General features: G+C 43.8%; 1 protein-coding gene and 1 long non-coding RNA gene across 12 annotated transcripts in view; one reads left to right on the plus strand and one right to left on the minus strand.

The window, feature by feature from the left end:
- LOC308584140 (uncharacterized protein) overlaps positions 1–27,193 on the plus strand; it is a 301,938-nt gene that overhangs the window by 57,045 nt on the left and 217,700 nt on the right. For 7 of the 10 annotated variants that reach the window (XR_014006537.1, XR_014006538.1, XR_014006539.1 and 4 more), the window contains exon 3: positions 905–1,006. Coding sequence is in view for 1 of the 10 variants with exons in the window: in XM_081188885.1 (XP_081045011.1) it covers positions 905–1,006 (102 nt within the window). In the remaining 9 variants the exon portion in view is untranslated. Of the gene's footprint in view, positions 1–488; positions 1,007–6,473; positions 6,587–27,193 lie in introns of those variants that run through there. The other 3 variants (XR_014006543.1, XR_014006544.1, XR_014006545.1) reach the window with 3 other exon arrangements.
- LOC308584251 lies at positions 6,456–12,001 on the minus strand. 2 transcript variants are annotated; one of them, XR_014006703.1, is made up of 3 exons: positions 11,382–12,001; positions 7,483–7,647; positions 6,456–6,531 (listed from the first exon to the last, which is right to left on the minus strand). It is a non-coding gene; the product is annotated as an uncharacterized lncRNA (long non-coding RNA). The 2 variants fall into 2 exon arrangements; XR_014006704.1 differs by lacking the exon at positions 11,382–12,001 and adding an exon at positions 10,395–10,723.

Here is a 27,193-nt window from a genome sequence, read left to right on the forward strand (position 1 = left end):
GTTAGTCTGCTGTGTGTTTTGGAAAGTTGTTTGTTTGTTTGCTATGGCTTGGGACACCTCTTAAGATATTTTGCATGATGGTCCTTGAGGTCAAGAAGGCTTTTTGTCTGTATAGGTATACAATCAGATGCCATTTTGAATTGAGATAGTAGACTGAACCTTTCTAAACCACACAGTTTATAACAGCTGATTTCAAAACTGCACAGATCTTTTTGGTTTATTAGAATTCCCAGGCAGCACTCAGTACAATGTTGCTTGTAAAATAATAATAATAATAATAATAATAATAATGAAATAACTAACAATATGCTGCCCTTTCATGACTCCCAAACACAGCTGTCTGACTTTGCCTAATAGTAGGGCTGGCCCTGGTCAGTGGTCTGAGGCAGCTTCATATATTCATGGACATTCACAACTCCTTCTATTACTCAGTTTCATTTGGTTTGTGCTCCATTTGGTTTGTGCTGTCTGCCCCCCCCCCCATTAGCGGTTAGGGAATTAATATCTCCATTAGAGGGTCTGGTCCAGATTCCACAGAAGTTAGTAAAAGTCTTAATGCTGGCTTCAGTGTGGGAAAGATGGATCCTTAATGTTCCCATGAAAATGTTTCTCAGGACTTCTTTCTACAAAGGTCTAAAAGTTCACCGGAAAGCAGAGCCACACACTCTGGTTATTTTTGACAAATTTGTTTATCCGTTCCCCCTACCTCTTTCCCCTCTTTTTTAAAGACCCAGTTTTGATCTCGGTTTATAATTTCTCCCAGAAGCTTCACTTTCTTACAAAAACAGATTTCTGTCCTTTTAAAGGAATAGTAAAACAGCAAGTGTGACTACAATGTGTGGGAAAATATTGCCCCTTCATTTCCTCATCTCTCCCCACCCCCCTCGCCTTCTTTTTGGCACAGGATTGACATGGGACCTAGCATGGTTATTATTCCCAGGACAAGCCGGACCATTTGCAGTTGTGCTGCGTGACCTGCATCAATGTCAGTGGAAGCCACAGAAAGGTAAGGGAATGGCAAGCAGCTTTCTATTAATGTATGTTACGCGGAAGGATCGGGTGTAGCATGGCCACGTTTCTAAAGGCGCAGGACTTCCGTTGCTTTAGGGCTCTGGAAGCAGGACAACATTCTGCAGGCACAGCGGTGCATCTCTGCAACACTCCCTTGGGAGAAGCTACACCTGCTAGGCTATTGCTGAAAAGTTTTTAGAAGAGTCCCAACCCTGTCCTGGTTGCTTTTAGACAGCTACGCTAGAAAGTATTTGCTCTAGGCGATGATTATTATCTGTCTGCTGTGCGGTGAGCTAGCCATTAAAAAAAATAAAGGCCCTGGTATTTACTGAAACAATAGAACGAGTAAAAAGAAGCCTCATTTTGACTGACTGGTACTATTGTTGTTCTTTCCCTCTCTTCCTTTGAGGAGCTAAAGCATGTTCTGCATATGGTTCTTGGGCGGTTTCCCATCCAGATAGTTTGCGGAGTCTGACCGGCCTAACTTGCACCGTGAGCCCTCAGACAGTTGTTATCTTTCCTGAACTTATGAGGCTGAGCAAGAGAGAGAATCGACTGTCTTGCATGGGAGCAGGGAGACCATAGCAGTAGGTACCAAGGTGATCCATGGCAGCACCTCCAGTTATCAGGATCAGGTAGCTGTAGCAGATGATGGGGAATGACCTCCTCTCAGAAGCCCTGGAGAGCAGCCTAATTTTTATAGACATTTTGGCGCCTGAGGCGAACCACAAAATGGCGCCTCCTCCCCACCAGGGAAGAAGTGGTAAGTGAACAAGAGGGAGTAACGATCTACATTGGGATATGTTGCTCCTGTGGATCCTGCCACCTGAGGCAGTCGTCTCACATTGCCTCATGGGTGGGCCGGCCCTGGCTGGGGTTTTCACAGGGACATTGGTAGCGGCAGGCAAGGGGAACCCAACAGGGCTGCTTTGAGCCAGAGTGATTGTACAGGACTGAAGGTGGTCACAGGGTCCACCAGTTAACTCTTGCTTAAGATTTCACCAACTGTTATTTTAACTTGGTAGTGTTGTGATGTGTTAAAAAACCCCAATGTTGGGCCAACCCTTGTTCCGGGCACCAAAATAAGTCCCAGAAATTTGCTTCCTACAAGATGCTTTCAGATAGAAAGGGACACTTTGATGTAAAAAGGAAAGGTGACAAAAAAGCTTTGAATAGCTTTGAGATCAAAGATACATCTCTTTAAAGAGGGATGTATCTTTTCAAGGCTGCAATCCTGTGCACATTTGTCTGGGAGTGATGGGATGGTAGGTTCTCAATGCACACGGGCTTGGGGTTTCCTTTGTGCTTTGTCCAGAAGCTGTAGTTAGTGAAGCAGAATGGAAGTCCCATCTTTTGCTACCCTGTACAGATCTAGCCTCAAAAATCCTTCACAAACTAAGAGCAGTTAAAACTCTGTCAGCACCCTGCTCAAAGATCCAAGCACCTGTGACTGGGCCAAATTCAGAATGTTACAATTAGTATAACAGGTGCTTAAATAGGCTTAATAAAGGTAAAGGGACCCCTAACCATTAGGTCAAGTCGCAGACGACTCTGGGGTTGCGGCACTCATCTCACTCTATTGGCCGAGGGAGCCGGCGTACAGTTTCCGGGCCATGTGGCCAGCATCTGGCGAACCAGAGCAGCGCACGGAAACGCCGTTTACCTTCCCGCCAGAGCGGTACTTATTTATCTACTTGCACTTTGACATGCTTTTGAACTGCTAGGTTGGCAGGAGCAGGGACCGAGCAACAGCAGCTCACCCCGTCGTGGGGAGGTATTTATTTAAAGGAATGCCTTGCCCTGTGTGTGCCACCCAACCTGCAGAAGGGAACAGTGTTACAGCGCCAAATAATGTTCTGTATTTGCGAGAAATCAAGCTTTTCACATGACAGCACCTATTCTTTGGAATTCCCTGCCTATTGACATCATGCAGGCCCCTTCATTGTACTGTTTTTGACGTCTACTGTTTTTGTTTTTTTGTATAGGCCAGCCTGCCCAGACAAGGAATTTTCTTGTGTACATTTGTATTTAAAGTGGTTGATTTTATACATATTCTGATAATTTTTATTATGTCTATATTTTAAAATTGCTATTTTAAACGAATACTTTATACTACTTTATGTAAACTGCTGAGAGACTATTTTTCTGCTTTAGCTGTTGCTTGGTAGCATTCAAAAGACAGTCCTGAGGTATTTGTCACCCTGACAAGCTGAGGCATGCTGGTTCAAATGACCCTTACTTGTGGTTTGTTGGTTTACCAGAACTTCCTTGACCAGCCTTTGTTGGGTAGCAAACATACACAGGCATAGCTGACTATCTAAACTTAACCCGAGTGTAGAGAAAGTCTTTAAAATTTTATTTTGTTATTCAAATTTGTGTAAGGACAGTTGTGTCCAGCCTATCTGTGTTTCATGAGAGAGATTCAAGCACACTCCAGAATTTAGGTTCGCCACAATTGAAGTCGTTTTGAGTTCTCTGCTGCCTGGCGCAACAAATGCACTTCCTGTAACAACTTTTTGTGCTTAGGAAAGTCATAGGGGAAAGTTTGGGATGGTCAAATGATTAACAGGCAAACACGCAAACAAATCAGGATGAAAGCTCAATGAGCAGGTCATCTGTAGGAACCCAAAATCTTTGCATTTGTAAGTCTTTGGTTTCGGACAACATTTTTAGCTTTTTGTCCTTGCTCTTGGATTGAATTGTTCATTCTGTGGCTCTGTCTGCACCATACATTTAAAACAGCATCATACCACTTCAGACAGCAATGGCTGTCATGAAAGAATCCTGGGAAATGTAGTTTGTTAAGGGTGCTGAGAGTTGTTGAGAGATCCCTGTTCCCCTCACAGAGCTACAGTTCTCAGGGCGGTTTAACAATCAACGCCCAGGGAAATCTGTGCATTATAGCTCTGTGAGGGTAATAGGGGTCTCCTAACAACCTGAGAGTCCCATGGACTACAAGAAGATCAAACCTATCCATTCTTAAGGAAATCAGCCCTGAGTGCTCAGGAAGGACAGATCGTGAAGCTGAGGCTCCAATACTTTGGCCACCTCATGAGAAGAGAAGACTCCCTGGAAAAGACCCTGATGCCGGGAAAGATGGAGGGCGCAAGGAGAAGGGGACGACAGAGGACGAGATGGTTGGACAGTGTTCTCGAAGCTACCAATGAGTTTGACCAAACTGTGGAAGACAGGAGTGCTTGGCGTGCTCTGGTCCATGGGGTCACGAGGAGTCGGACACGACTAAACGACTAAACAACAACAAACAACTTACAGCACCCTTACCAAACTGCGCTCGCTTACCAGGATTATTTGGGGGGAAGCCATGCCTGTTTAAAGTGGCACAGCAATGTGTTAAGTGTGTAGTGCGGAGGAGGCCAAAGAGACAAAGGACCAAACTAAACATTATATGCAAGCGCATGTGTGTAAACTATAAGTAGCTTCAGTAGTGCATTGCGGTTTTGGGCGGCCCTGTGAGCAACAGATGAGGAGTGGGAGGGCACAATCTGGCGCATCTCCTGATCTACCGCCTCAGCCTTAACGTGGCTTGTTGTAACTTACAACAGGACCACCCCTCTTAATTTGTTACCTGTGTTGCTCTGTTTGGGGCTCTGGGTGAGCACTGTCCTGTTCTCCTTTAGTGGCACTTAACTGGTTTTTGGATTCCTTGCATTCCACCCCTCCCTTTTAACTGGAACTGAATTTTAGTACTGGCTGTTGGTTTATTTTCACCAGCTGCTTCTAGTTGTTAATGGATTGTTTGTTGTTACTAGAGTTTTTGGTTTTTAATGTACTGTGCCTGCTGTCGTTAGCTATCCTGAGACATGTCCTTATGACATTGCCCTGGAATTGCTGTGGTACAGAAACTTCAACTAGGAGGATTTACAACCTGTATTAGATGGACAAGATAGAGGCTGTGGGAGAGGTCAGGAACTGACCAGGAGCGGTGGGGGAATCAGGGCAGGGGAGATCCAGCACTGGCATTTCCTGCAGCAATTATGTGTGATATATGAACAATGCACATGCCTCCTTCACCTTCACCTGGGAGCTCTGAGCAGCTGTGGGTTCCTAATATATAATCATCGGCCTGTTGAGGCAGAACACTGGTATTACACTGGCGAGGTCCTGCTGTGATCAAGATGGATCAGAAAGATCTTGCTAAAGAAGCGGGTCGTGAAAAGACTCTTTGAGAACACAGAGGGCTTGTCCACACCAGAGTATAATGTGGAGTTGAAATTGCTCATCCCGTGTTCTCATTAAGTTTTTGCCGTCCACGTGATCTGCATTGCAAAGAACTGCAGTCACACACATTCCCCCCCCCCCCCCCCGATCTCAGATTTCCCCAGTTTGGGGACAATCTGATTAGTTGTTGAAAAAACCGAGCTGCACTTAGGTAGTGGTATGCTATGCAGTGGACATGAAATATACTCGGAGTCCTGTAGTGATTTCATGCTCTTTATTGCTGCTTGTAAAACAGTGATTGAATTGCCCCCCCCCCAAACCTCAGGCTTTTATATACATTATTTACACAATGAGTCCTGTATGATTGGCTGATTCTGCTTCCCTCCTGGAGCCTGATTGGTCCTTTCCTGCAAGCCAATCAGTTGTTGCATTCTAGGATCCTACTTGCCTATTGTTCTAGGATCCAAGCTTAGTACATAACATTTCCCTGTGGGTGGAACAATCCCTTGGGAAGGCGCAGTACGCTACTGACCACTTTAGCAGCCCTTATTCTGATCTGAGCTTTCACTGAATATTGCTGACACATTTTCAAGGATGTGATTGCAATCATAGAGAAAAATCGGGGATGGTGGGAAGTGACCATTGGCTGTCAAATAAAAACAGACAGTTTGAAGAAAGGGGGCTTATTCCAGAGTCTTTTTAGTGTCTGCACAGGGTTGGCAGTCTTTTACACACAACTTGCCAACAAAAGTGTTCTTCCGTTTTATTTCAGTATCTTCTCCCATTTATTGCTTTGACGTTGCTAGTTTTTCAGTTTGAGCTGTCGACATATAAATTGGATGGGGGAATAAAAGATGGCACCACACATTTAAAAGTGCACCCACTGAACGTCGAGCATCTTCTGTAATTCCTGACTCTTGTGTGTGTGGTGTGTCTGCCTGCAAATCCTCTCCAAACATATTATTCCTTGTGGGATGAAATTACTTCCTTTAGCATTAGAGGGGGGAGGATTCTAACTGAGTTGGAAAGCGTTTTCCTCCCACGGCATGGACTCCTTCCTGGAATAAATTTGAGATACAGTGATCTTGAGAAGTTGACTAGTCATACTCTGAAGTATGAAGAGAATGTAAGAGAGGAAGTGGTGGTTGGTGAGTCAGCATGAGTAATCTGGTTACAGTGAACATGAAGACTGGAGTTGAGTTTTCTCCCCTGTTAATCATTTCATTATTAATATTTTTAAAATGCAAGGAAATAAGTGATATTATGCCTTTGTTGCTAGCAGTTGCTTTTCATCAATCCTTCACAAAGTGGTACCATCTCTAGATCAGTTTCTATCACCTTCTTTCAAAGAACATGGAGAGAAGAAAAGAGAGGGAAGAAAGAAAGAAAGAGAATGGTAAGCAGCTTTCTTTTCTATCATTGCCCAATTTAGCAGACTATGTGGCTTAAGGATATACTGGCACCTTAAGATTTAGCTGCTCTTCCCAGCATGGTTCAGAATCCAGTGCATTCTCATGTGCAAAGGGTGGCCTTCTGTTGTACAGCAGTTTTCTGACAATTGAATTCTCAATGTTTTACCTTCCCTAATTAATCTGTTTTAGCTTTAGAATCTTACCTAGCTGAGAAAGGGCTTGCAGACAAATTGGGAGTGTTGCAGACAGACTCAACACTGAGCAGTGAAGTGGTGCAGAGAGCTGACAGTCCTTGGAAATAGAGTTCAGAATACAGTGCTGGTTGTTGCACAGACCTGCAAATCAGGATGTCTCTGATTTTTGTGGAGAGCCCCTTATAATGCTGGAAAAAACTTTTTTCTTTTCCATTGCTCTTTTTGTAGCACTATGCCACAAATCCAGTGTGCCCTTCCTTAAATATATACTTACAGATCAAGGTCTTCAGCTTCTCCATATGTGAGAAGGTGATCTGAATAGCTTGTTGCTATGTTGGGCTGACTACCCGTGACAACCATCTAAAACTTAGTACCTGAACAATTCAGCATGCAAAATGCCAATAATTCGGGTTAATGGAAATGATTCCGATGGATTTGGTGCCATTGCAGTACTGTAGTTTATTTTACTTTCAGTGTATGTCAATGTGCTGCCAGCTAGGTTTGGGCATTTGACCATTCAAATAACATTTGGCCAAGTCACTAAGTCAAATGTTGGCCAATAATGTGCAAGCATTTTTGAAGCATTAACCTACCGTAATAGAATAATGTTAGGAGATAATTAGTTGTAAAATTATGTTAATTACCCCCCCAAAAAACCTCAGTTGCTCCAATAATAGTCAGATTACCTATTTAAAGGTTTTCAGGTGTTGAAAGTACAGCCCCTCACAGGAGCTTTGCAGAGCAGCCAACTAGATCTCATGCAGGATCTACTTCCAGGTTCCGCTGCGAGAAGAATGGTGACAGGGTCAGCCCTAGGCAGCGGCCTTTGCTCTTGCTGACGTCTTCTTTTCCTGTTTGGGATGGTTGCAAATGTAGCAGGCAGACAACAAAAGAAGCTTTCTTGTGCTTCTTGGCTTGACCCCTAACACTGCTGTAGTCTTAGGAGGCAAACAACCTTTAGTCTTCCTATATAACACTATAGCGAATACTGTTTTAAGATGTAAGCTGCTATCTGCCCTGCGGCATTTATTTATCTGATGCATTTTTGCCACCTACTTGACAGTCAGAAAGGCTCCTGGAGAGTCTTACATGCAATCAGTAAAGAAAGGAAGAAAGGAAAGAAAGACAGCCCTTGTCTTTACCATCTAAAAGATGCAATAATTAAAAAGAAAGAAAGAGAGTTGGTGAAGAAAGAGGAAAAAAAGAGAACTGGGCACCTATTCTTCAATAGTAGTTCTGATCATGACCAGCTGGAAAGAGAAGCAGTTTCAGGGAGAGGATGGGGCAAATATGGCTGGGCTCCCAGCTAAGCCCATGGGGTGGCCTTGCTTTCCATCTCACCTGCTGCAGCCACCTGATGGAATAGCATGAATGCTACCTAGTGATGGGTGTTAGTGCGTCTCTCTCTGTGTAGGCATAGGCTTGATGCAACTTGTCTTTCAGCAGAGCCGATGGAATGTGTTTGCCATTGTTTGACAACATGTGGCTGCAGTCTCAATCTAGGTGGTCAGTAGCAGTGGCGTAGCTAGCCACTTGGGTGCCTGGTGCAGGGGCATGTCCTGCAGCCAGGGGTGGGGCGATCTGCCCATGGGGGCAGGACGAGCCTCTCCAAAGCTTGGAGTCTCTCAGCTGCCTCCCCCTCAGCTGTAGGGTGGCTGAGGGAGAGGCGGTAGGTAGACACAAGTCCCACACTGCCGTTTCAAGCGACTCGGAACCTGCAGGTACCTAAGCAACACGTCACTCCTAAAAAGTTTTGTGAGCCCATTTTTTTTAAAAAAAAACAAAACTCCTTTTGTCACCCCTCCCCCTCACTCAGTGATGACACCTGGAGCAGACCCCCCCTGCACCCCCCTTCCTCTGCCACTGGTCAATGGACAATGGTCAATATTTTGACCAGCCCATTGACTCCTGGGACAACTCTGCTTCCAACCCATGTGGCTGGCATTAGGTCAAGGGCACCTTAGTAGGGCCCTTGCAACAGGCACTGTGGGTGTTTTCTCCAATACAAACGGATGGCCAACCACCTAGCTTTGTCTGCTTCACAATTCTTCACCCAAATGCCTATTTTTCACCCCGTTTCCAAATGGGAGTTGAAGGGGGGAAATGAACACACACACACCCCAATTTTGAGCAGCCAGGCCTATCAGTTCCACAGTTCCACACTGAGTCTTCTGGAGGTTTAGCAGTTTGTTTTCCTCCTCGCCAGGTAGGTAGGCTTTGTAGCAATTCTAAATTGGCCAGTCCAGCCCTAATTGCAACAGCAGTTCAACAACGTTCTGATTTGTTTACAGATAGGTAGCCGTGTTGGTCTGCCATAGTCAAAATAAAAAATTTCCTTCCAGTAGCACCTTAAAGACCAACTAAAATGCAGTCAATTCTGCCTTTATAAAATGGAAGTTCTTGCCATATGCTTCCTTGACCTGAGCAATTATTTCTCAGGATGCTTTGAATGATGCAATTTCCTCCAGCAATATCACTTAATTCCTGTTGCTCTCTGGGACCAGAAGTAAACCCAGTTAAGAGGAAATTGCCTTTAAGGGGACATTTTGAGGTAAGAATTGGTGGGTGTGGGAAGAGTTAACCTTCGCACCCACCAGTTCCCATCTGCAGTTCTCATCTCAAGGTTACCTTTGTGTAACCTTGATAAACACAGTAGTTTTGGGAACATGTGTTTGCAGACGCAGACGTGTTCGTTCCTTGTGCAGCTGTGTTTGTGGAAGCTCCAGCCATTTCAGACGGAATATGCACAGAACTATCAATAGGACTGTAGTTTTAACAAGGCATTAAACCCAACTTTTGCAAAGCCTGAGACAGGGGTCCTACATCAGCCCTGGGGCACATTTTGGCCACAAAATGCCAGTTTCCCAGAAGAAAAACTGTGATTCACAGGAACTCCACAACAACAGGCAAAACACGCACATAAACACCAAAACAAAAAAGCACAGAACCCCCCACCCACCCACCCAATAAAGCAGGTCACACCCTCCACAAATAGGCATACCTCCAAAAAACCTCATGGTAAAAATTGAGACAGACCAGGCCTTGATATATCCTTGTGTCCATGGGCACCATGGAAAAACGATTCCTCTTTAAATCTTCTTTAGATCAAGAGACAAATAGGAAGTTTCAAAGCTATGAAGTAAAGGTTAGGTTCTGTGTGGAAAATCTTTGTACAGTGGTACCTCTGGTTAAGAACTTAATTTGTTCTGGAGGTCCATTCTTAACCTGAAACTGTTCTTAACCTGAGGTACCACTTTAGCTAATGGGGCCTCCCGCTGCCGCCACACGATTTCTGTTCTCATCCTGAGGTAAAGTTCTTAACCCGAGGTACTACTTCCGGGTTAGCGGAGTCTGTTACCTGAAGCGTTTGTAACCTGAAGCGTTTTTAACCCGAGGTACCACTTTAAATGAAGCTTAAGAAAGCTACCTTTTTTATTTTTTTGCTTATTTACAAGATTTACATATACCAATCTTCATTTCAAAATTCTACTGCCAGACTTCAGGTGCGGGAAACTGAATCTGTTTTGTTCAGTAGCAGAAGCGGGGTGAAGTGGCAACACTTAGTTGACCTCCCGGCAGTAGCGCCAGTGCTACACACCAGGAGGGAAATTTGGGGGAGCCAGGTGGTGGGGAGGTCAGTTCTGCACCATCTTGCAATGTGTATGGGCTCTGCTGGTATGTTTGCACAGTGCTGACCTTCATGCCACCTTGTCCATCCTCCCAGTACTCAGCAGAAACTCCACAGCCAAGAGGTCAGCAAAGCGCCCACTGCACCATCTGCTACTACATACAAAGGAAAAACCAAATTCATGCGAGAAGCTGGATACCTTAGAGGGGAACCTTTTCATCTTCTGAGGGCTGCATTCCCTCAGTGTCAGCATGTTGAGGGTTGCAATGCAGGTGATAGGTGGAGCAGGAGCTAAAAGTACCGTATTTTTTGCACCATAACACTCACTTTTTTCCTCCTAAAAAGTAAGGGGAAATGTCTGTGCGTGTTATGGAGGGAATGCCTACGGGTGGCATACCTACGGATTTTCCTCCTCTAAAAACTACGTGCGTGTTATGGTCGGGTGCGTGTTATAGAGCGAAAAATACGGTACCTATCTCTTCTCTCCCTCTTTTTGCCTGCCCCTTTGTTCTCTTTCCCCCTTTCTTCCTTCCCAGCAGGCTATCAGGGGAAGCACACCTGGCTCTTTCTAGAGGTCTGAGCTGATTGTATACAGAGGGCTATCCTCCTCCTTCCACCACTACAGTGTTTTCTGCTCTCCCCTCTCACCCTCCCAGGGTGGTGCAGTGGTTAGAGCAGGGGTTGTCAACCAGGTCCCTACCACCCACTAGTGGGCGTTTCAGGATTCTAGGTGGGCGGTGGGGGGTTCTACGGCACAAGCTGAATCCTCCTTCCATCGAGCCCTGGTGGGCGGTGAGGAAATTTTACCATCAAGAAAGATGCATTAGTGGTCGGTAGATATACAAAACCCATGACTGCCCATGGGTTAGAGTATCAGACTAGGACCTCAGAGACCAGGGTTCAAATCTCCAACCAGCCACTGAACTAGGTGACCTTGGGCCAGTCCACCTAACCTACCTCATAGGGTCATTGTGATGATAAAATGGGGAAGTGGGGGGATCTTATAACGCCACTCTGAGCTCCTTGGAGGAAAGGTGAGACCTAAAAAGAAAGAAAGAAAGATAGATAAATCCGTCTCCCCTCACCATTTCATGAGTCTGCTTTTGGGCCACAGGTTCCCCACCCCTCCCTTAAGGAGACATGGAAGTTACCAGATGAGACAAAATGCAGTCCAGCTTTTTATGTGCATTGGTTTAGATAGAGGGAGCAGGTAAGGACTTCCCTAAGTTATCAGTCACACATAATGTTGGTTTGCAGCGGCGTCTTGCTGCTAAAGTTGCATGTGGCTCACTTTGGATTAGATTAATTGTCTCGACGTGAGCACAGGCTAGGCCTTTGTCGAGACTCCCAACTAGTGGTGTGAGGTGAGAATATTCTCTGCTAGAAAATTCTCTGGAGAAAATATTCTCCACAAACTGTAAATTCTGTGTCATCTACACAGCTGCTTTAAATGTACACACCTCGTTAATCGAGAATATTCTCCAAAAGATTGTTCTCATGAATTTAACATCACTACTCCCAGCTCTAGATTCAGGTAGGTAGCCGTGTTGGTCTGATGCAGTTGAAATATATAAAAGAATAAAAAAAGTGTCCAGTAGCACCTTAAGTTTGCTCTTGGTATAATGTATCTGAAGAAGTGTGCATGCACACGAAAGCTTATACCAAGAACAAACTTAGCTGGTCTCTAAGGTGCTACTGGGCAATTTTTTATTTTTTTTATATACTCCCAGCTCATACTAATGGACATGAAGCACAGTCCCCAGCAGTCTGTTAGCCCCTCCAAAATGGTGGGGCTTTTTAGGGTGAAGCTCTATCCTGCAACATTTAGCTAATAATAATAGCACATCAGTGGTAGATTTATACAGGGACATCCACACATCATGCCTCTCCTTATTTGTTCTGCTGTGCTTCCTCGACGCTCCTTCATTATTTCCATCTGGAAGGGCACTCTTGTGCTATAATGCAGCAAAAGCAGAATTAAAAAAACACAACCCAGAACATTTGTGGTATAAGCAGCTGCAGGGTTTCAGCAGGATATTATGGGACATGTACTGTTTGGAAACAAGGCAGTGTGTTGGCCCGAAAACCTCTGCACGTGCAAACCATATTGAAAGCATGGTCGCGTATAACCACCCCAATACCATTATAAGCAAAAACCATAATGGATGCACAATGAAATGACGACTGGAGGGACTATGCAGAATTAGACAAATTGACAGGAAGGATTCGAAACCTGCGGGTCCAGAGATTCTTAGACTGGAGTAAATATCTGAATTATCTGAAAAGCAATTGTAATAAACAGATTACGCTAGTAGGACTGCAAGAAGTTCTGTAAGGAGGATTGTGCGAAATAATGCAAGGAAGATTATGAAGAGAATATCAGTTAAGGATAATTAAAAGTAATAGAGAAATTAAGGAATGCAGATTAAGCGATAAAGAATGGAAAATCTTCAGAGGTAGTTGATGGAAATACTGTATAAGACAAAAATGTATGTTAAATGACTGTTGGAAATGATATGTTAAAAAATTAATAAAAATGTATTTTTAAAAAAGAAAGAAATGACACCCGGAGGAGCCCTGAAGCTACTAGGAAAGAGGGACAAGAAGAAGAGTTTGGATTTGATATCCCGCTTTATCACTACCCGAAGGAGTCTCAAAGCGGCTAACATTCTCCTTTCATTTCCTCCCCCACAACAAACACTCTGTGAGGTGAGTGGGGCTGAGAGACTTCAGAGAAGCGTGACTAGCCCAAAGTCACCCAGCAGCTGCATGTGGAGGAGCGGGGAAGCGAACCCGGTTCACCAGATTACGAGTCTACCGCTCTTAACCACTACACCACACTGCTTTGCCTGAGGAGATACAGGGTAGGGATGTGGAACCTGTGGCTCTCCAGGTGTGTTTGGACTCTCTAGCATGGCCAGTGGTCAGGGATGATGTGAGCTGTAGTCAGTGACAAGTGGAGAGCCCCAGGTTCCTCACCCACGGTGTAGGGAGAAGCGTAGCAATAAATGACTGACCCAGAAATGATTGCAACCTCAGCTTCAGAAATGTATAGCCTCATCCGCAAGTGAAGACAAGAGTGCATAAAAATTACAGTGTCATTGTAGATGAAAGCAGAATTTGAAAGGTGCTGATTATCTCGCTTCTTACTCACTGCTTTGGTGCCCTTTACTCTGTTGGAATTTCTTTCTGTGTATTTTCAAGTGGATGTTGCTTACGGTAAATGAAACTGGGTCTACATTGTTGAGATTCACGAGAAGAGACTTCTTCTTTTTGTCGGTGAACTCCCAGTGACCTAATTTTGGGGAAGGGGGAGCGCTTCGCTGTCGCCTACATACAGTCACTCTAGTGTGTCAAATTTTTGGGTTAAAATTAGTAAGCAGCCACGCTCTTTAAAATCAGCTTATTGCTGACAATGAGCAGTTGAATTTGCCTCCTTACAAGAGAAAAGGTGCCGTGCTTTGTAGCTTTTGGAAACAACGCAATGTAAGGAGAGAATTAGATATTGTGGTGGCATGAGCAATATGTCAGAATGTGTATTGTGTCAAATTCTGGTAATGAATTGAGTGGGGCGGGGGGGGTGACTTTAAAGTCAGGTGGACTGATTTAAATCAATGATGGCTTAAATAAGCAAGAAAGGGGCATATTTTTGCATCTGTATTTCGTAACAGTGATGGTCTGACAATTAGACCATGTTAATTTTCAAATAAATGGAGTACAGTATTTGTACTATATATAGGGATAAAGGTAAAGGACCCCTGACAGTTAAGTCCAGTCGCAGACGACCCTGGGGTTGCGGTGCTCATCTGGCTTTACTGGCTGAGGGAGCCGACGTTTGTCTGCAGACAGCTTCTGGGTCATGTGGCTAGCATAACTAAGATGCCCCTGGTGAAACCAGAGCAGTGCACAAAAATTTCGTTTACCTTCCCGCCAGAGCGGTACCTATTTATCTGGGAGCCAGTGTGGTGTAGTGGTTAAGAGCGGTAGTCTCATAATCATAGAATCATAGAATCATAGAATCATAGAGTTGGAAGAGACCACAAGGGCCATCGAGTCCAACCCCCTGCCAAGCAGGAAACACCATCAGAGCACTCCTGACATATGGTTGTCAAGCCTCTGCTTAAAGACCTCCAAAGCAGGAGATTCCACCACACTCCTTGGCAGCAAATTCCACTGTCGAACAGCTCTTACTGTCAGGAAGTTCTTCCTAATGTTTAGGTGGAATCTTCTTTCTTGTAGTTTGGCTCCATTGCTCCGTGTCCGCTTCTCTGGAGCAGCAGAAAACAACCTTTCTCCCTCCTCTATGTGACATCCTTTTATATATTTGAACATGGCTATCATATCACCCCTTAACCTCCTCTTCTCCAGGCTAAACATGCCCAGCTCCCTTAGCCGTTCCTCATAAGGCATCGTTTCCAGGCCTTTGACCATTTTGGTTGCCCTCCTCTGGACACGTTCCAGTTTGTCAGTGTCCTTCTTGAATTGTGGTGCCCAGAACTGGACACAGTACTCCAGGTGAGGTCTGACCAGAGCAGAATACAGTGGCACTATTACTTCCCTTGATCTAGATGCTATACTCCTATTGATGAGGCCCAGAATTGCATTGGCTTTTTTAGCTGCCGCGTCACACTGTTGGCTCATGTCAAGTTTGTGGTCAACCAAGACTCCTAGATCCTTTTCACATGTACTGCTCTCAAGCCAGGTGTCACCCATCTTGTATTTGTGCCTCTCATTTTTTTTGCCCAAGTGCAATACTTTACATTTCTCCCTGTTAAAATTCATCTTGTTTGTTTTGGCCCAGTTTTCTAATCTGTCAAGGTCGTTTTGAAGTGTGATCCTGTCCTCTGGGGTGTTAGCCACCCCTCCCAGTTTGGTGTCATCTGCAAATTTGATCAGGATGCCCTTGAGTCCATCATCCAAGTCGTTGATAAACATGTTGAATAAGACCGGGCCCAAGACAGAACCCTGTGGCACCCCACTAGTCACTAGTCACATAATCTGGGGAGCCGGTTCGTGTCTCCGCTCCTCCACATGCAGCTGCTGGGTGACCTTGGGCCAGTCACACTTCTCTGAAGTCTCTCAGCCTCACTCACCTCACAGTGTTTGTTGTGGGGGAGGAAGGGAAAGGAGAATGTTAGCTGCTTTGAGACTCCTTCGGGTAGTGATAAAGCGGGATATCAAATCCAAACTCTTCTCTTCTTCTATCTACTTGCACTTTGACGTGCTTTCGAACTGCTAGGTTGGCAGGAGCTGGGACTGAGCAATGGGAGCTCACCCCATCACGGGGATTTTTTAGACCACAACGCCACTAGCGTCCCATATATAGGGATACTTTGTATCATATTTTTTATAAATAAATTAGGGTGTTGTTTTTTTAAAAAAAACTGCTAAATTAATTAATAACTTTAGTAAAGGGTTTTTATATACATACATACATACATACATACATACATACATACATACATTGGGGGGGGTGTCCCTGCAGGTTTGTGATTGTTTTCAAGGCATTTTCTAATGGATTTTGAGGTTATGTCTTTTCAAAGTGTAACCAAGTTATGCTATAAGGGCTATGAAGAGTATTTCAAGAAATTGTTAGCAAAAATGTGTATATTAGTCAAAACGGCATACAAAAATGTATTTATCAGGAGATATTCACACTAAAATGCTGATGAATTTTCATGCAGATTCCCCCCCCCCCCGCCCCCAATTCACAAATTGTGGTAGAAATGTAGAGAACTGAATTTATGTTGGGAGAAATAAGAAAAGGAAAAACAAACCTGACCAATTTTGTCATCCCTATCCTCCGCTCAGTTCTGCATATACAGACCCTCCAAGTGTCCCTATTTTCCAGGGACACCCCTGATTTAGAGAAGCCATCCCAGTTTCTGATTTGATCCTGGAATGTTCCATTTTTACTTAGGACATCCCTATTTTCATTGGAGAAATGTTGGAGGTTATGGAGGTATCCGACCCCTGAGCTGTCTGAATTAAATTCTGTATTCAGAAGGCTTATTAAAATTTCCCATTTTCTGTGGTTTGTTTTTTATGTACACCACGTAGAAATGCAAATAATTGAGCAGCATACAGATGTCACGGATAAGCAAAACAAAAGGGTAAACTGACCTGAAATTGATTTAACAGACTGCATGTACTTAAGGGCTTATTAACAAGAAGCCACAATGCTATTTAGTGAATGTATTTTTCTGTGGTGCATCTATGGTAGCTACTACGACAAGACATTTCACCAGTAAAAGAGCAGATAGGCCTCTTGTCCATGTTATTGATAAAACTAACACAACTCACGTGACCGCAGAATACAAATTCATTTACAGAACTGAGGGAAGATGAAACACTCAAGTGAGAATGGACATCATGTTTTGAAAGTAAAAAATTACCAGTCTTCAGTCAGAAATGTCCTTTGGGGGCTATGCCACAAGACACGAATGCATGATATGACTAGTTTTCTCACCATTTACTATCACCGAGACAAAAGCTTTCTTTTTAGTGCCTTGGATCAGGGAATTTGTATGTTCCTCTTCTCAAACCTTAGGCTTGCAAATTAGCTTTCTTTTATTACATTTATCCCATGCTTTCCCAAATCACTCTGAGTCCCAGCTTATCTCCCATACAAGCAGTTTAGAGGAACAAAACTGCTTCACTTCAACAGAAGAGCTGCATTGTGTCCCTGAATGTCACTACCTCGGCATTATTTTTTAATTTTCCCAGGTGCAATGGAGAGGGGAAGCACAGGTCCAAGGCTATTTTTCACTGCTGGAGCAATGGCCACATCTGTTTTTTGGGGGGGAATTAAAATGGCGGCAGGGGTGAGTCCAGTTGGGTGCATTGAGACTCCTGACACTGCTTCCATACCCTCTCATATGTTTTCTCACCCAGATTCACTGGATTTTCTCTTCTGCCACTGTGGCTAGACCTCAGCCTTCTGAGCCTCTTGCAGTCTCCTCGCCACGTCTGCCAGAAGTGGCACATCCCCTTCCGGGAAGTGTATTTCCTGGATGTGCTGTGCACACTTCCGGAAGCGCGGCGGAGGCAGAAGCTGCCATGGCGAAGGCGAGACAACAGAAGCAGGACATCTGGGATTTCAAACAAAAGGCTTCTGTAAATCCAGGATGTCCCACTCACAGCAGGACTTCTGGGTGCTGTGTGCTTGGCTGCTCCTTAAGTGGCCCAAGAGTGGCGCTGGCAGAAGTGCAGTGATTGGGTGCTGGACCCCCACTTTGGTTTCTCTATAATGTAAGGCTTTGCATGCGCATGGCATTGCATTGTGCAGAATGAAGATGGCTACGCTCACCCGTTTCTTCTGTGATGAGATACTGGGCTGCATATGTGTACCTACTTGGGGGGATGTGTGAGCCCTACATTATTTCTTTATTATTAAAGATTTTCTTGATTTACAAAAGTGTGTGCAATGTCTCTCTCTCGTATTTTTCCCCCATGTAACATTTTTACAAATCAGTTTCATTTGTTAAGACATTGGGATGAAAAGGGGGAAAGAGGTGGAGGGGGGGAGATGGGTGTGGGTGGGGTGGGGTCGGGTGGCGATGTTTCTATTTTACTTACTATATGTAGGGTTTGGTGTCAGCGTTGCTTGTGCAGGTTCTTTGCTGTTCACTTGTGTTCCTTTGGTGGTGAGAGAGGTTGGGGTTGGCCTAGGGTGTGATTATTCAATTGTGGTTGGCTGTGGTGGTCTTTGTTTTCATGTGTGAGTGGGGTGGGTGGGTGTTTTGGATCAGGTTAGCCATATTGATTTGTATGCTGTTGGTGGATTTTTGTCGTCTTGTTGGTGAGCCCCACATTTTGGCTTTGCAGAGAATTGTGACAATGGAAAACATGCTGCTGGCACTTCCTATTCTTTATCTGCATCTACCTTCACATTGGATGAGGTCTTTACTATGGCTCCTATGTTGGGAAACTGTGTACGTGCAGCTATTCACACAGAGTCAATTAAGGTTTGGCAGACAGCCAGAAGGCAATCTGAAGGAGTAAGTCTGCCTGGTGATAACAGAGACATGGAGACCGCTCCCTGATTGGTCAAGCTCTCTCAAGGGAGTGATAATTAATGGCCTACTAACGGTTAGTTCAGAATTCTGTGTTTCAGTGTAGGGGTTGTGAGTCGTGTATGAGAGAGCTAGCAAAAGATTCGTGTTCTGTTCCTGTAAATAGTCCACTGTATATAATAAACACCTAACTACAAGTTCCTGGTTCCTGCTTTGTCTATCCTGTCTGCAGCCAAGTCGCCAATTGCTTCCGTGGATTCTGCGTTAACTCTGCTAGGTCTGGCTAAGGTCCTGCAACTAGTCAGAAAGTTGCGAAACACCAAATAGGTTTTACCAATAGCCTACACCTATACCGAAACCTGAAACATTGGAGTCCTTCTACTTCTCCTAGTAATAGCCACAGCTTTTATGGGCTACATACTACCCTGAGGGCAAATATTCTGAGGGGCCAGTGTCATCACTAACCTTCTCTTCACAGTACCTTACTTAGCTACTACCCTTGTCGAGTGGGTATGAGGCAGGTTTGCAGTAGATAGTGCAACCTTAACTCGATTCTTTACCCTTTACTTTGTACTCCCCTTTATTATTATGGGTACTTCCATAGTCCACTTACTCTTCCTCCATGAAACAGGCTCAAACAACCCTGCAGGTCTTAACTCTAATACAGATAAAATTCCATTTCACCCCCACTATTCCTACAAAAAGGGACGCAGGTGGCACTGTGGGTTAAACCACAGATCCTAGGTCTTGCCGATCAGAAGGTCGGCAGTTCGAATCCCCGTGACGGGGTGAGCTCCTGTTGCTCGGTCCCAGCTCCTGCCAACCTAGCAGTTTGAAAGCACATCAAAGTGCAAGTAGATAAATAGGTACCGCTCCGGCGGGAAGGTAAACGGCGTTTCCGTGTGCTGCACTGGTTCACCAGAAGCGGCTTAGTCATGCTGGCCACATGACCCGGAAGCTGTACACCGGCTCCCTCGACCAATAAAGATGAGCGCCGCAACCCCAGAGTCGGCCACGACTGGACCTAATGGTCAGGGGTCCCTAGAATAGAATCATAGAATCATAGAATCATAGAGTTGGAAGAGACCACAAGGGCCATCGAGTCCAACCCCCTACCTTTATTCCTACAAAAACCTTTTAGGTGCTTTAATAATATTGTCATGCCTCCTCTTTCTAACTCTTTTTTTCACCAAATCTTCTAGGAGACCCAGAAAACTTCTCCCCTGCAAACATTGAAAGCGGCATGGGGCATATAGAAAACAAGTCCTGGGGTAGAAACCTGTTTTGAAGGAAGGGAGAGGACTTGAAAACTGCCATTTATTGCAGTTTAGCATTGGCCTTATTAAACAGGGCCTAGCCTTGAAAAATATTTCACACCCACTAATATATATTTTTTACAGTTTGTCGGTCTCTTTCACTGACAGCTTCTGTGGGTGCACTCCTATCTTGTTCTTGTTCACATCATTTCAGAAAATATCTACTATTTAGGATTCCACAGGCAGGGCGCTCTTATATTTCACAACCTCTGATATTTATGCTGAGATCATGCAACGCAGTCTTCTTCCGGAGGGAGCCCTTTCCATTACTGTCAGATTGCCCAGGAGATACGAGTTGCTGGATGACTTGCAACTGTTAGTAACTAAAAGGACTTTAGCAGCAGCAGCAGCAGCAGCAGCAGCAACAACAACAACAACAAAGCAATCATTTGCTTATGACGCTGCATTTAATTGTTTCACCTGCACTTGAATATGCTCTGCTTGTCAAATTGTCACCCTCATCTAAATTGCACGGTGAGAAAGTTGAGTAAACATTTTGTCAGCTGGATTTTCACTCCGCTACTCAGTTGCACGACGGCAGACAAAATGTTTTCAACATTGTTATAACACAAAGGAATATAATTAAGCATAGCACATTAACACCGCAATGTGTGCTTTTATTATCCTTTGTTCGGCGTGTCTTTTCACTTTGCCATCTGGCTTGCTGAAGCTAACTTTCAGTTTAATTAAACTCCTTCAGATCTGACAAGGTGCAGCAATAAGACTAGCAGTGGGTGTGTATAACAGTCTTATACCGGGCTCTTGGAGTTGCTGTGGACGTCAGCAACTGCTTGAAAAATTTGCCAAGGATTTTCAGGATTTGTTCAGGCAAAAATGGACTAATTTTCTTGATCATTGCAAGAGATGTAGGTGGTTGCCCAGTGCATGTTAGAGATTCTTGATGTTCTGCGTGGCTTTCTGCTCTGTTACATTGAGGAAGGTCCATTACACAAAAGTTATAAGCATGATCTCAACCTGACTAACTGTTAAGATACCCGTTATTCTATTTTCTACTTCGTTCAAGCTTGCAGTATAAATGGATTTTTTTAAAAAAAACACACACTTTAACAAACAAATTCTTCAAGCATTCCTACACAGGATACAGCCACCAGGAATTTAAATATGTGAGCTGGTTCACTAGCTTTTGTCTCGGCTGAATTCCCATGGGAGGTTGGTCTGATCCTGCGTGTAACCCAGAAAATAGTCTTTTTAAAAAATAATCCTGGACCATTTCATACTGAACCATGACATAGCCAGTAGTTTTAACGATTGCTTTTTATGATTACTCTTAATGTTTAATGTTGTTTTTAATGTTTTCCTATATATATATTTTGTATATGTATTGTTGTACATTCCCCTTATATCTTATGATTCTTTTTTTAAAAAGGAAAAAAGAAAGAAATTGTGATTCAGTTCCACTATCAGTGGTCTGAATTACCCCTATTGAAATGAATTGGAAAGTGAAACAACCAAATGTATACTGAAGCGTTTTGTGTGTGTGTCCTAAAGTGATTCTGCCACTTCAAGATCACTTGAAGCTTTCCCTTGTTTTTTTAATCTGTTTATTTGTTCATGTACAAAAATAAATAAACAAAGGGATTGCAGGGTCTGCTTGGCCCCAGGAATAAATTTTACCTGAAGAGTTTATTATTCTGCTCAATGTTGCTATTTATTCCTCTTTTCATTGATGGTTTACTTTGCATATGGTATGACGTAATACCCTGCTACTGCACCTTTGGGGTCTTAGTAATGGTTGTTATGCTACAACAATAATAAAAAAGAGGGGGGATTTGTTCCAAGTTTGCACACTTTCATAGTGCAAACTATTTGTTTTAGGTTTTTTTTTCTTATTTGTGATTTTCTTTTGGAGGAAAAAAACCCCTTGCTTCTGAGGTACATTGGACCCTTTCCATTATTTAGTATAAATCCACCATTTCACCTTGGCACATGTTGGCTTCTGTTTTTCTTTAACCTTATGGAGCGTGTAACCCTGCTTTTTTTGTTTTGTTTCCCACTACATTTTGGAATACTATACCAATAAAATCTGCTTATGTGAAGTTGGAATCATTTTGAAATCAATTGTTTTTTTATTTTTAGCTAGGGCTTTAAAGGGGGGCTGTTTGAACCATGATTTAATCTGTCAGTTTTGGTTTCTCTTAGTTTTTCATTTTTCCTATTTTCATTTTTCAAATCAATTTTATTAAGAGTTTTCAATGTATCCTGAAAACAATAATAAAACTAAAAAATGAAAGAAAACAAGAAAGAGAAAGAAAACAAGGAAGATAAAATAAAACAACAACAATAATCCTAATAAAATACAAAATTTTATAGAAATAAATATATCTCCCTCTATCACCGTTTTATCTTAATCGTCAATCCACATACAGATATTTTAATCCTTCCAGCTCCCACCTGGAAGAGCTTCCATTTTCCTCAGTCTCACACCCTGAGGAAAACCACTCTCTCCTGCATCTGACTCTGGTCTCTCCCTCTTCTATCCAGTCTTAAACTCAGTTTCTACATTAGTTTGTGAATTTCTTAAGTGCTCATGAAAATTATCAGCATTCTGGTGTTAATTTTTCCTTAATATACACTTACTGACCTACTTTAGCTTGGGGTTTCTTTTAGTGCATTTGTTAGGAATCATCATATATGTATGAATATCTAGTTGTTAACTGAGTTCTTGGTATGAGCTTTTGTGTGCATGCACACTTCTTCAGATACACAGTGTGTATCTGAAGAAGTGTGCATGCACACGAAAGCTCATACCAAGAACTAACTTAGTTGGTCTTTAAGGTGCTACTGGAAGGATTTTTTTTATTTTGACTATGGCAGACCAATACGGCTACCTATCTGTAGTTGTTAACTGGGCATGCTCAGTCTCTACAGGTAGAAGAAATTATACATAACACTTGCATGGCCATCTTGCCTGTGGGTCCTGCAGAACCTCCTGCCTGCTTTGTTGGCCTTTTTCCATCTGGCCTGGAAGGGCCTGGTCCCCACAGATTTCTGCTACAAAAGCTATTGCTAGAGACCATCTTACTCACGAGTCCAGAAAAATAGGCTAGAGACCATCAAAGTCTAGAGACCATCAAAGTGGGGCAGGAATTAAGGGCTTCTGTTTGGGCCAAGATTTAATTTTGATGATGTGCTGTTTTTGCTGTTTTGTATTCTGCTGTTAGTCCTTATATTATTAATTATAAAGGGGCTGTTTAATTTAATGAAGGGGGTGCTTTCGTAACTTGTGAATTACGTATTTTTTTCTGTTGTGAGCCACCTTGAGCGTGGCTTACTATGGAAAAGCGGTATACAGATCAGTGGTAATGATGATGGCATTTGTGATCATTTAATATTTCTCTTTCTTTCTTTTGTAAAAAAGCACCAAATATTTATTTATATGAGCACCTCCGATCCAAGTTTCTTACAGGCTCGTATCTGTTTATCTTCATTGTGGCAACGCAGCTTCAGATGTTCTGGATCACTCACTTGGCTCAAAATCCACAATTCTATGGTTCTCTCTCTCTCTCTTAGAGACCTGCGCAGTTATTTCTGTGTACATTTCATACGTGATGGGATGGTTGGATTCAGAGCCTTTTTGGTGGTGACTCCTTATGTTGGGGAGGTTCACCTGCAAAGATTTTAGAGAAATCACAGGCTTTTAAAGAACTTTTAGAAACTTTGAATTTACTTTTTAATGTTGAGACTGCTGTTGCCGTTCTTTCTTGTCGGTTTCTACTGCTATTCTGCTTTAGTTTTGGGTACTGAAAGTGAAGAATATAAATGGTCCGAGTGAAGGAATAAGAAAATAAATGGTGTGAAATTGGGTGCGTCATGGAAGTGTAGGCAAAGTGAAGCTTTGGTGCATCAAAATAAACATCTTTTAGAATCTCAAGCATTCTTATTTTAAGGTCTTCATAGAACCGTCCTGCTCTTCTGCTCTTTCATGATTTTTAATTCTGCCAGCAGCCTAAATTTCAGCAGACTCAAATAAATTTTGCTACTTCAAGTGCGAAGAGTTTAGAAGCCAAGAGTAAAGGGTTTTGTGTGTGTATGTGTGTGAGGTTTTTTTTGTTTTTGTAGCATACACCTTTGCTTCATGCTGGGTTATTTATCTTGGACAGAAATGCGGCAGCTGTTATAGGTCAAAATCATCTTAATGGGTTAATGATCTTCTCCGCTTTTTCTCTGCTGAGAAAAAACTTGGTTCCATCTGAAATTTTGCACTTGAGCTCCCTGGCTACCAGGAATGAGGTTGAAGTGTTTTCTTTTGTAGCAGCAGTAGAACAAAGTCATTAAGCTAGTCGCCATTCATCACATCTTGTGGCAGTCAATTCCTTAAGTTAAATATGCAATGGTTTCCTTTCCTTAGCCTTCCTAAAACAGCCCAGTAAAACACAGTCATACATGTGTTTTAATTCATATGTTAAATTGTATTTGTTAAATTTGTATCCCATCCTTCTTCCAAAGGACTCTACGGTAACATGATCATGTGAAATAGTGTGCACTTTCTCCAGTTTGGAGATTGAGTAGCGATTAATCTATTATTTTAGAAATAATAGCATAGGGTTTTAATGAATGTGGGTCTCCTTTAAGTCAGGAGTTGGCAACTTTAAGTATATGGGGACTCCCAGGCTGTCACTGTTTGGGGTCAGGATTCAGTCACAAACTTACAAATTTAGGTTGTGCAATGAAAGCTGAACAGAGCTCTTGTACAACAACAAACCCATTGACTTTTTACAGTAAGGAAAGTGACAGGACAGTTTGAGATAACAGTTGCTTGATGTAATGGCCTAGGATCTGCCCTGAAAACAAATTGATAAATAGCTGGCATTATCTAAACTCTGCGCAAAGTTTGTGCAAACAAATGAGGATGAACGCTCGACAAACAGGTCATCTGGAATCGGCCTGAGCCTCTGGGGATTCAAAAGGTCAGGTGGTTGGTTGTAGTTGTCATTTCAGCTGCGTAGGCTTCACCGTGGAGCAGGAAATTCCACACAGATTCCTGTAAGACATCAGGAAGTCTTTGAGTGAATGTGTTACTATAACATTTTCCTGTTGTCGCCCTCCTTGTCCATGAGAGTGGGTGGGGTAGTCAGCATACTGCCCTCCAAATGTTTGTTTCCTCCAACTACCAGCAGGTTCAACCAGCAGAAATGTTGTTGGTCAGGGATAATGGAAGCTGTAGTCTGGCAAAATCTGGAGCGCACCCACAATAGCTACCTCTGTGATGGACAATTGATCCTGCTTTATACTGAGAGTGGATCTCACTTCCCTATATGGGGGACAATGGGCATTTTAACATTGAAGCTAGGTCACTGAAGACATCTCTTTCTGCGCAGTACTTGAATAGGTCCATGAATGGTCTTTTGTATACTACATATTGATTTATCTTGCAGCAACGTTCTCATAAATCAGTTGAGGCCACTGAACGTGCCCTTAGGCAGCAAGAAGTCAGAAATAGAGACCAGTCTGGGGGGGGGGGGAGACAGCTGAACTTTTCCTGGATTTTCAATTTCAGGCTGTAGATAAAGAGTTGCTGCTGGAATGAAAATACAGTGGTACCTCGCAAGACGAATGCCTCGCAAGACGAAAAACGCGCAAGACGAAAGAGTTTTCCGTTTTTTGAGTCGTTCCGCAAGACGAATTTCCCTATGGGCTTGCTTCGCAAGACGAAACGTCTTGCGAGTTCATGCGAGTTTGTTTCCTTTTTCTTAAAGCCGCTAAGCCGTTAATAGCCACTAAGCCACTAATAGCTGTGCTTCGCAAGACGAAAAAACCGCAAGACGAAGAAACTCGCGGAACGGATTAATTTCGTCTTGCGAGGCACCACTGTAAATGACAAAAATGGAGGAGACCTGGGTTGTATGAGTAAATGTTTGTAACTACCTAAAGCAGAGTTTCCCAGAACTGGGTCTCCAGCTGGTTTTGGACTACAATTCCCATCATGCCTGACCACTGGTCCTGCCAGCTAGGGATGATGGGAATTGTAGTCCAAAAACAGCTGGAGACCCAAGTTTGGGAAGCACTGTCCTAGAGAGTTCCACTTCACCCCCCCCCATTGGCATTTTGTGTGATGCGGTCTTGAGTAATAGCACCATTTTAGCATTTGTAGATAGACCATTTCCCCACAGCACCATTTTAGCATTTGTAAATGGACCACAAGATGTAGTGATGGCCCCCAACTTGGGTGGATTTAAAAGAGGGTTAGACATATTAAGGGAGGGCAAGGCTATTGAAGTCTCACAGCGGCTGTGTTGGAGGCCTCTGAAAATCAGAAGCAGGGAGAGCACTGTTATACGCAAATCCTTCTTGTGGGCTTCCCAGAGGCTGTGGCACCAGCTTGAACAAAATATTTTTTTGAGGGAGCCACATCACACCCCCTCTGAGCTGGGGACTGGTCTGGCATGCCCTCAGGAAGGCACAGTGAGTGCAGGCGTTCTGTCACATGCCTCTCGCCATCCAGGTGCCTGCCTCTCCTACGCCCGAAGCCCACTGGCCAGGAAGAAGAAGAAGAGTTTGGATCTGATATCCCGCTTTATCACTACCTGAAGGAGTCTCAAAGCGGCTAACCTTCTCCTTTCCCTTCCTCCCCCACAACAAACACTCTGTGAGGTGAGTGGGGCTGAGAGACTTCAGAGAAGTGTGACTAGCCCAAGGTCACCCAGCAGCTGCATGTGGAGTAGCAGAGACGCGAACCCGGTTCACCAGATTACGAGTCTACTGCTCTTCACTACTACACCACACTGGCTCTCAGTGTGCTCTCTCAGGAGTGCTCAGTGGTGCCCGGGCTGGCACCGTGGTAGTTTGGGAGTTATCCCAGAGGGAGCCGCTGTCCCTGCTGCAGGAAGGTGCCACCTCCGCTTGCTCGCCGGTCCTTGCCAAGCTATACCTGGAGCTGAGCTGCTCCGTGCCAAGCTACACAGAGGGAGGAAGCACAGGAAGGAGAGATGGGTAGCCAGACCGGGGGGGGGGCAGACATTCCCCCTTGTTCCTCCTGGAGACAAGCCGGAAACAGAGGGCACTGACAGCCCCCGCGGGAGGCAGCAGACCGAGGAAGACAGGTGGGTGGGGGGAGAAAATATTGAGGGAATTGTGCCCCCAGAAAAAAAATATTGGGGGGTCCCAAGGGGCCACCCCCCCCTTGAGTTGGTGTCTATGCCCAAAGGCCTCTAATTTTGTCACTGTGAGGACAGGATGTTGCACTACATGGGCCTTTGCATTATCCAGTTCTTATGATCTCAGTAAGGCTGTTATTGAATATTTAAGCCCTGCTTTTGGGGTTTCAGGAATTTTAATTAGTCATGCCAAGAATCACCAACTTGCTATGTTAATGGGACCTGGGATTTATTATATTGCTGGGGTTGACTGAGAAGGCCGGGTTCCTCCTCTCCATCCTTGCCTGAGTCAACTCAGTTGTTGTTTTTTTAAAAAAAGAAAT

The sequence above is a fragment of the Podarcis bocagei genome (genome assembly GCF_964188305.1).
Source record: "Podarcis bocagei genome assembly, chromosome: 3".
In the NCBI taxonomy this organism is placed as follows: Eukaryota; Metazoa; Chordata; class Lepidosauria; order Squamata; family Lacertidae; genus Podarcis; species Podarcis bocagei.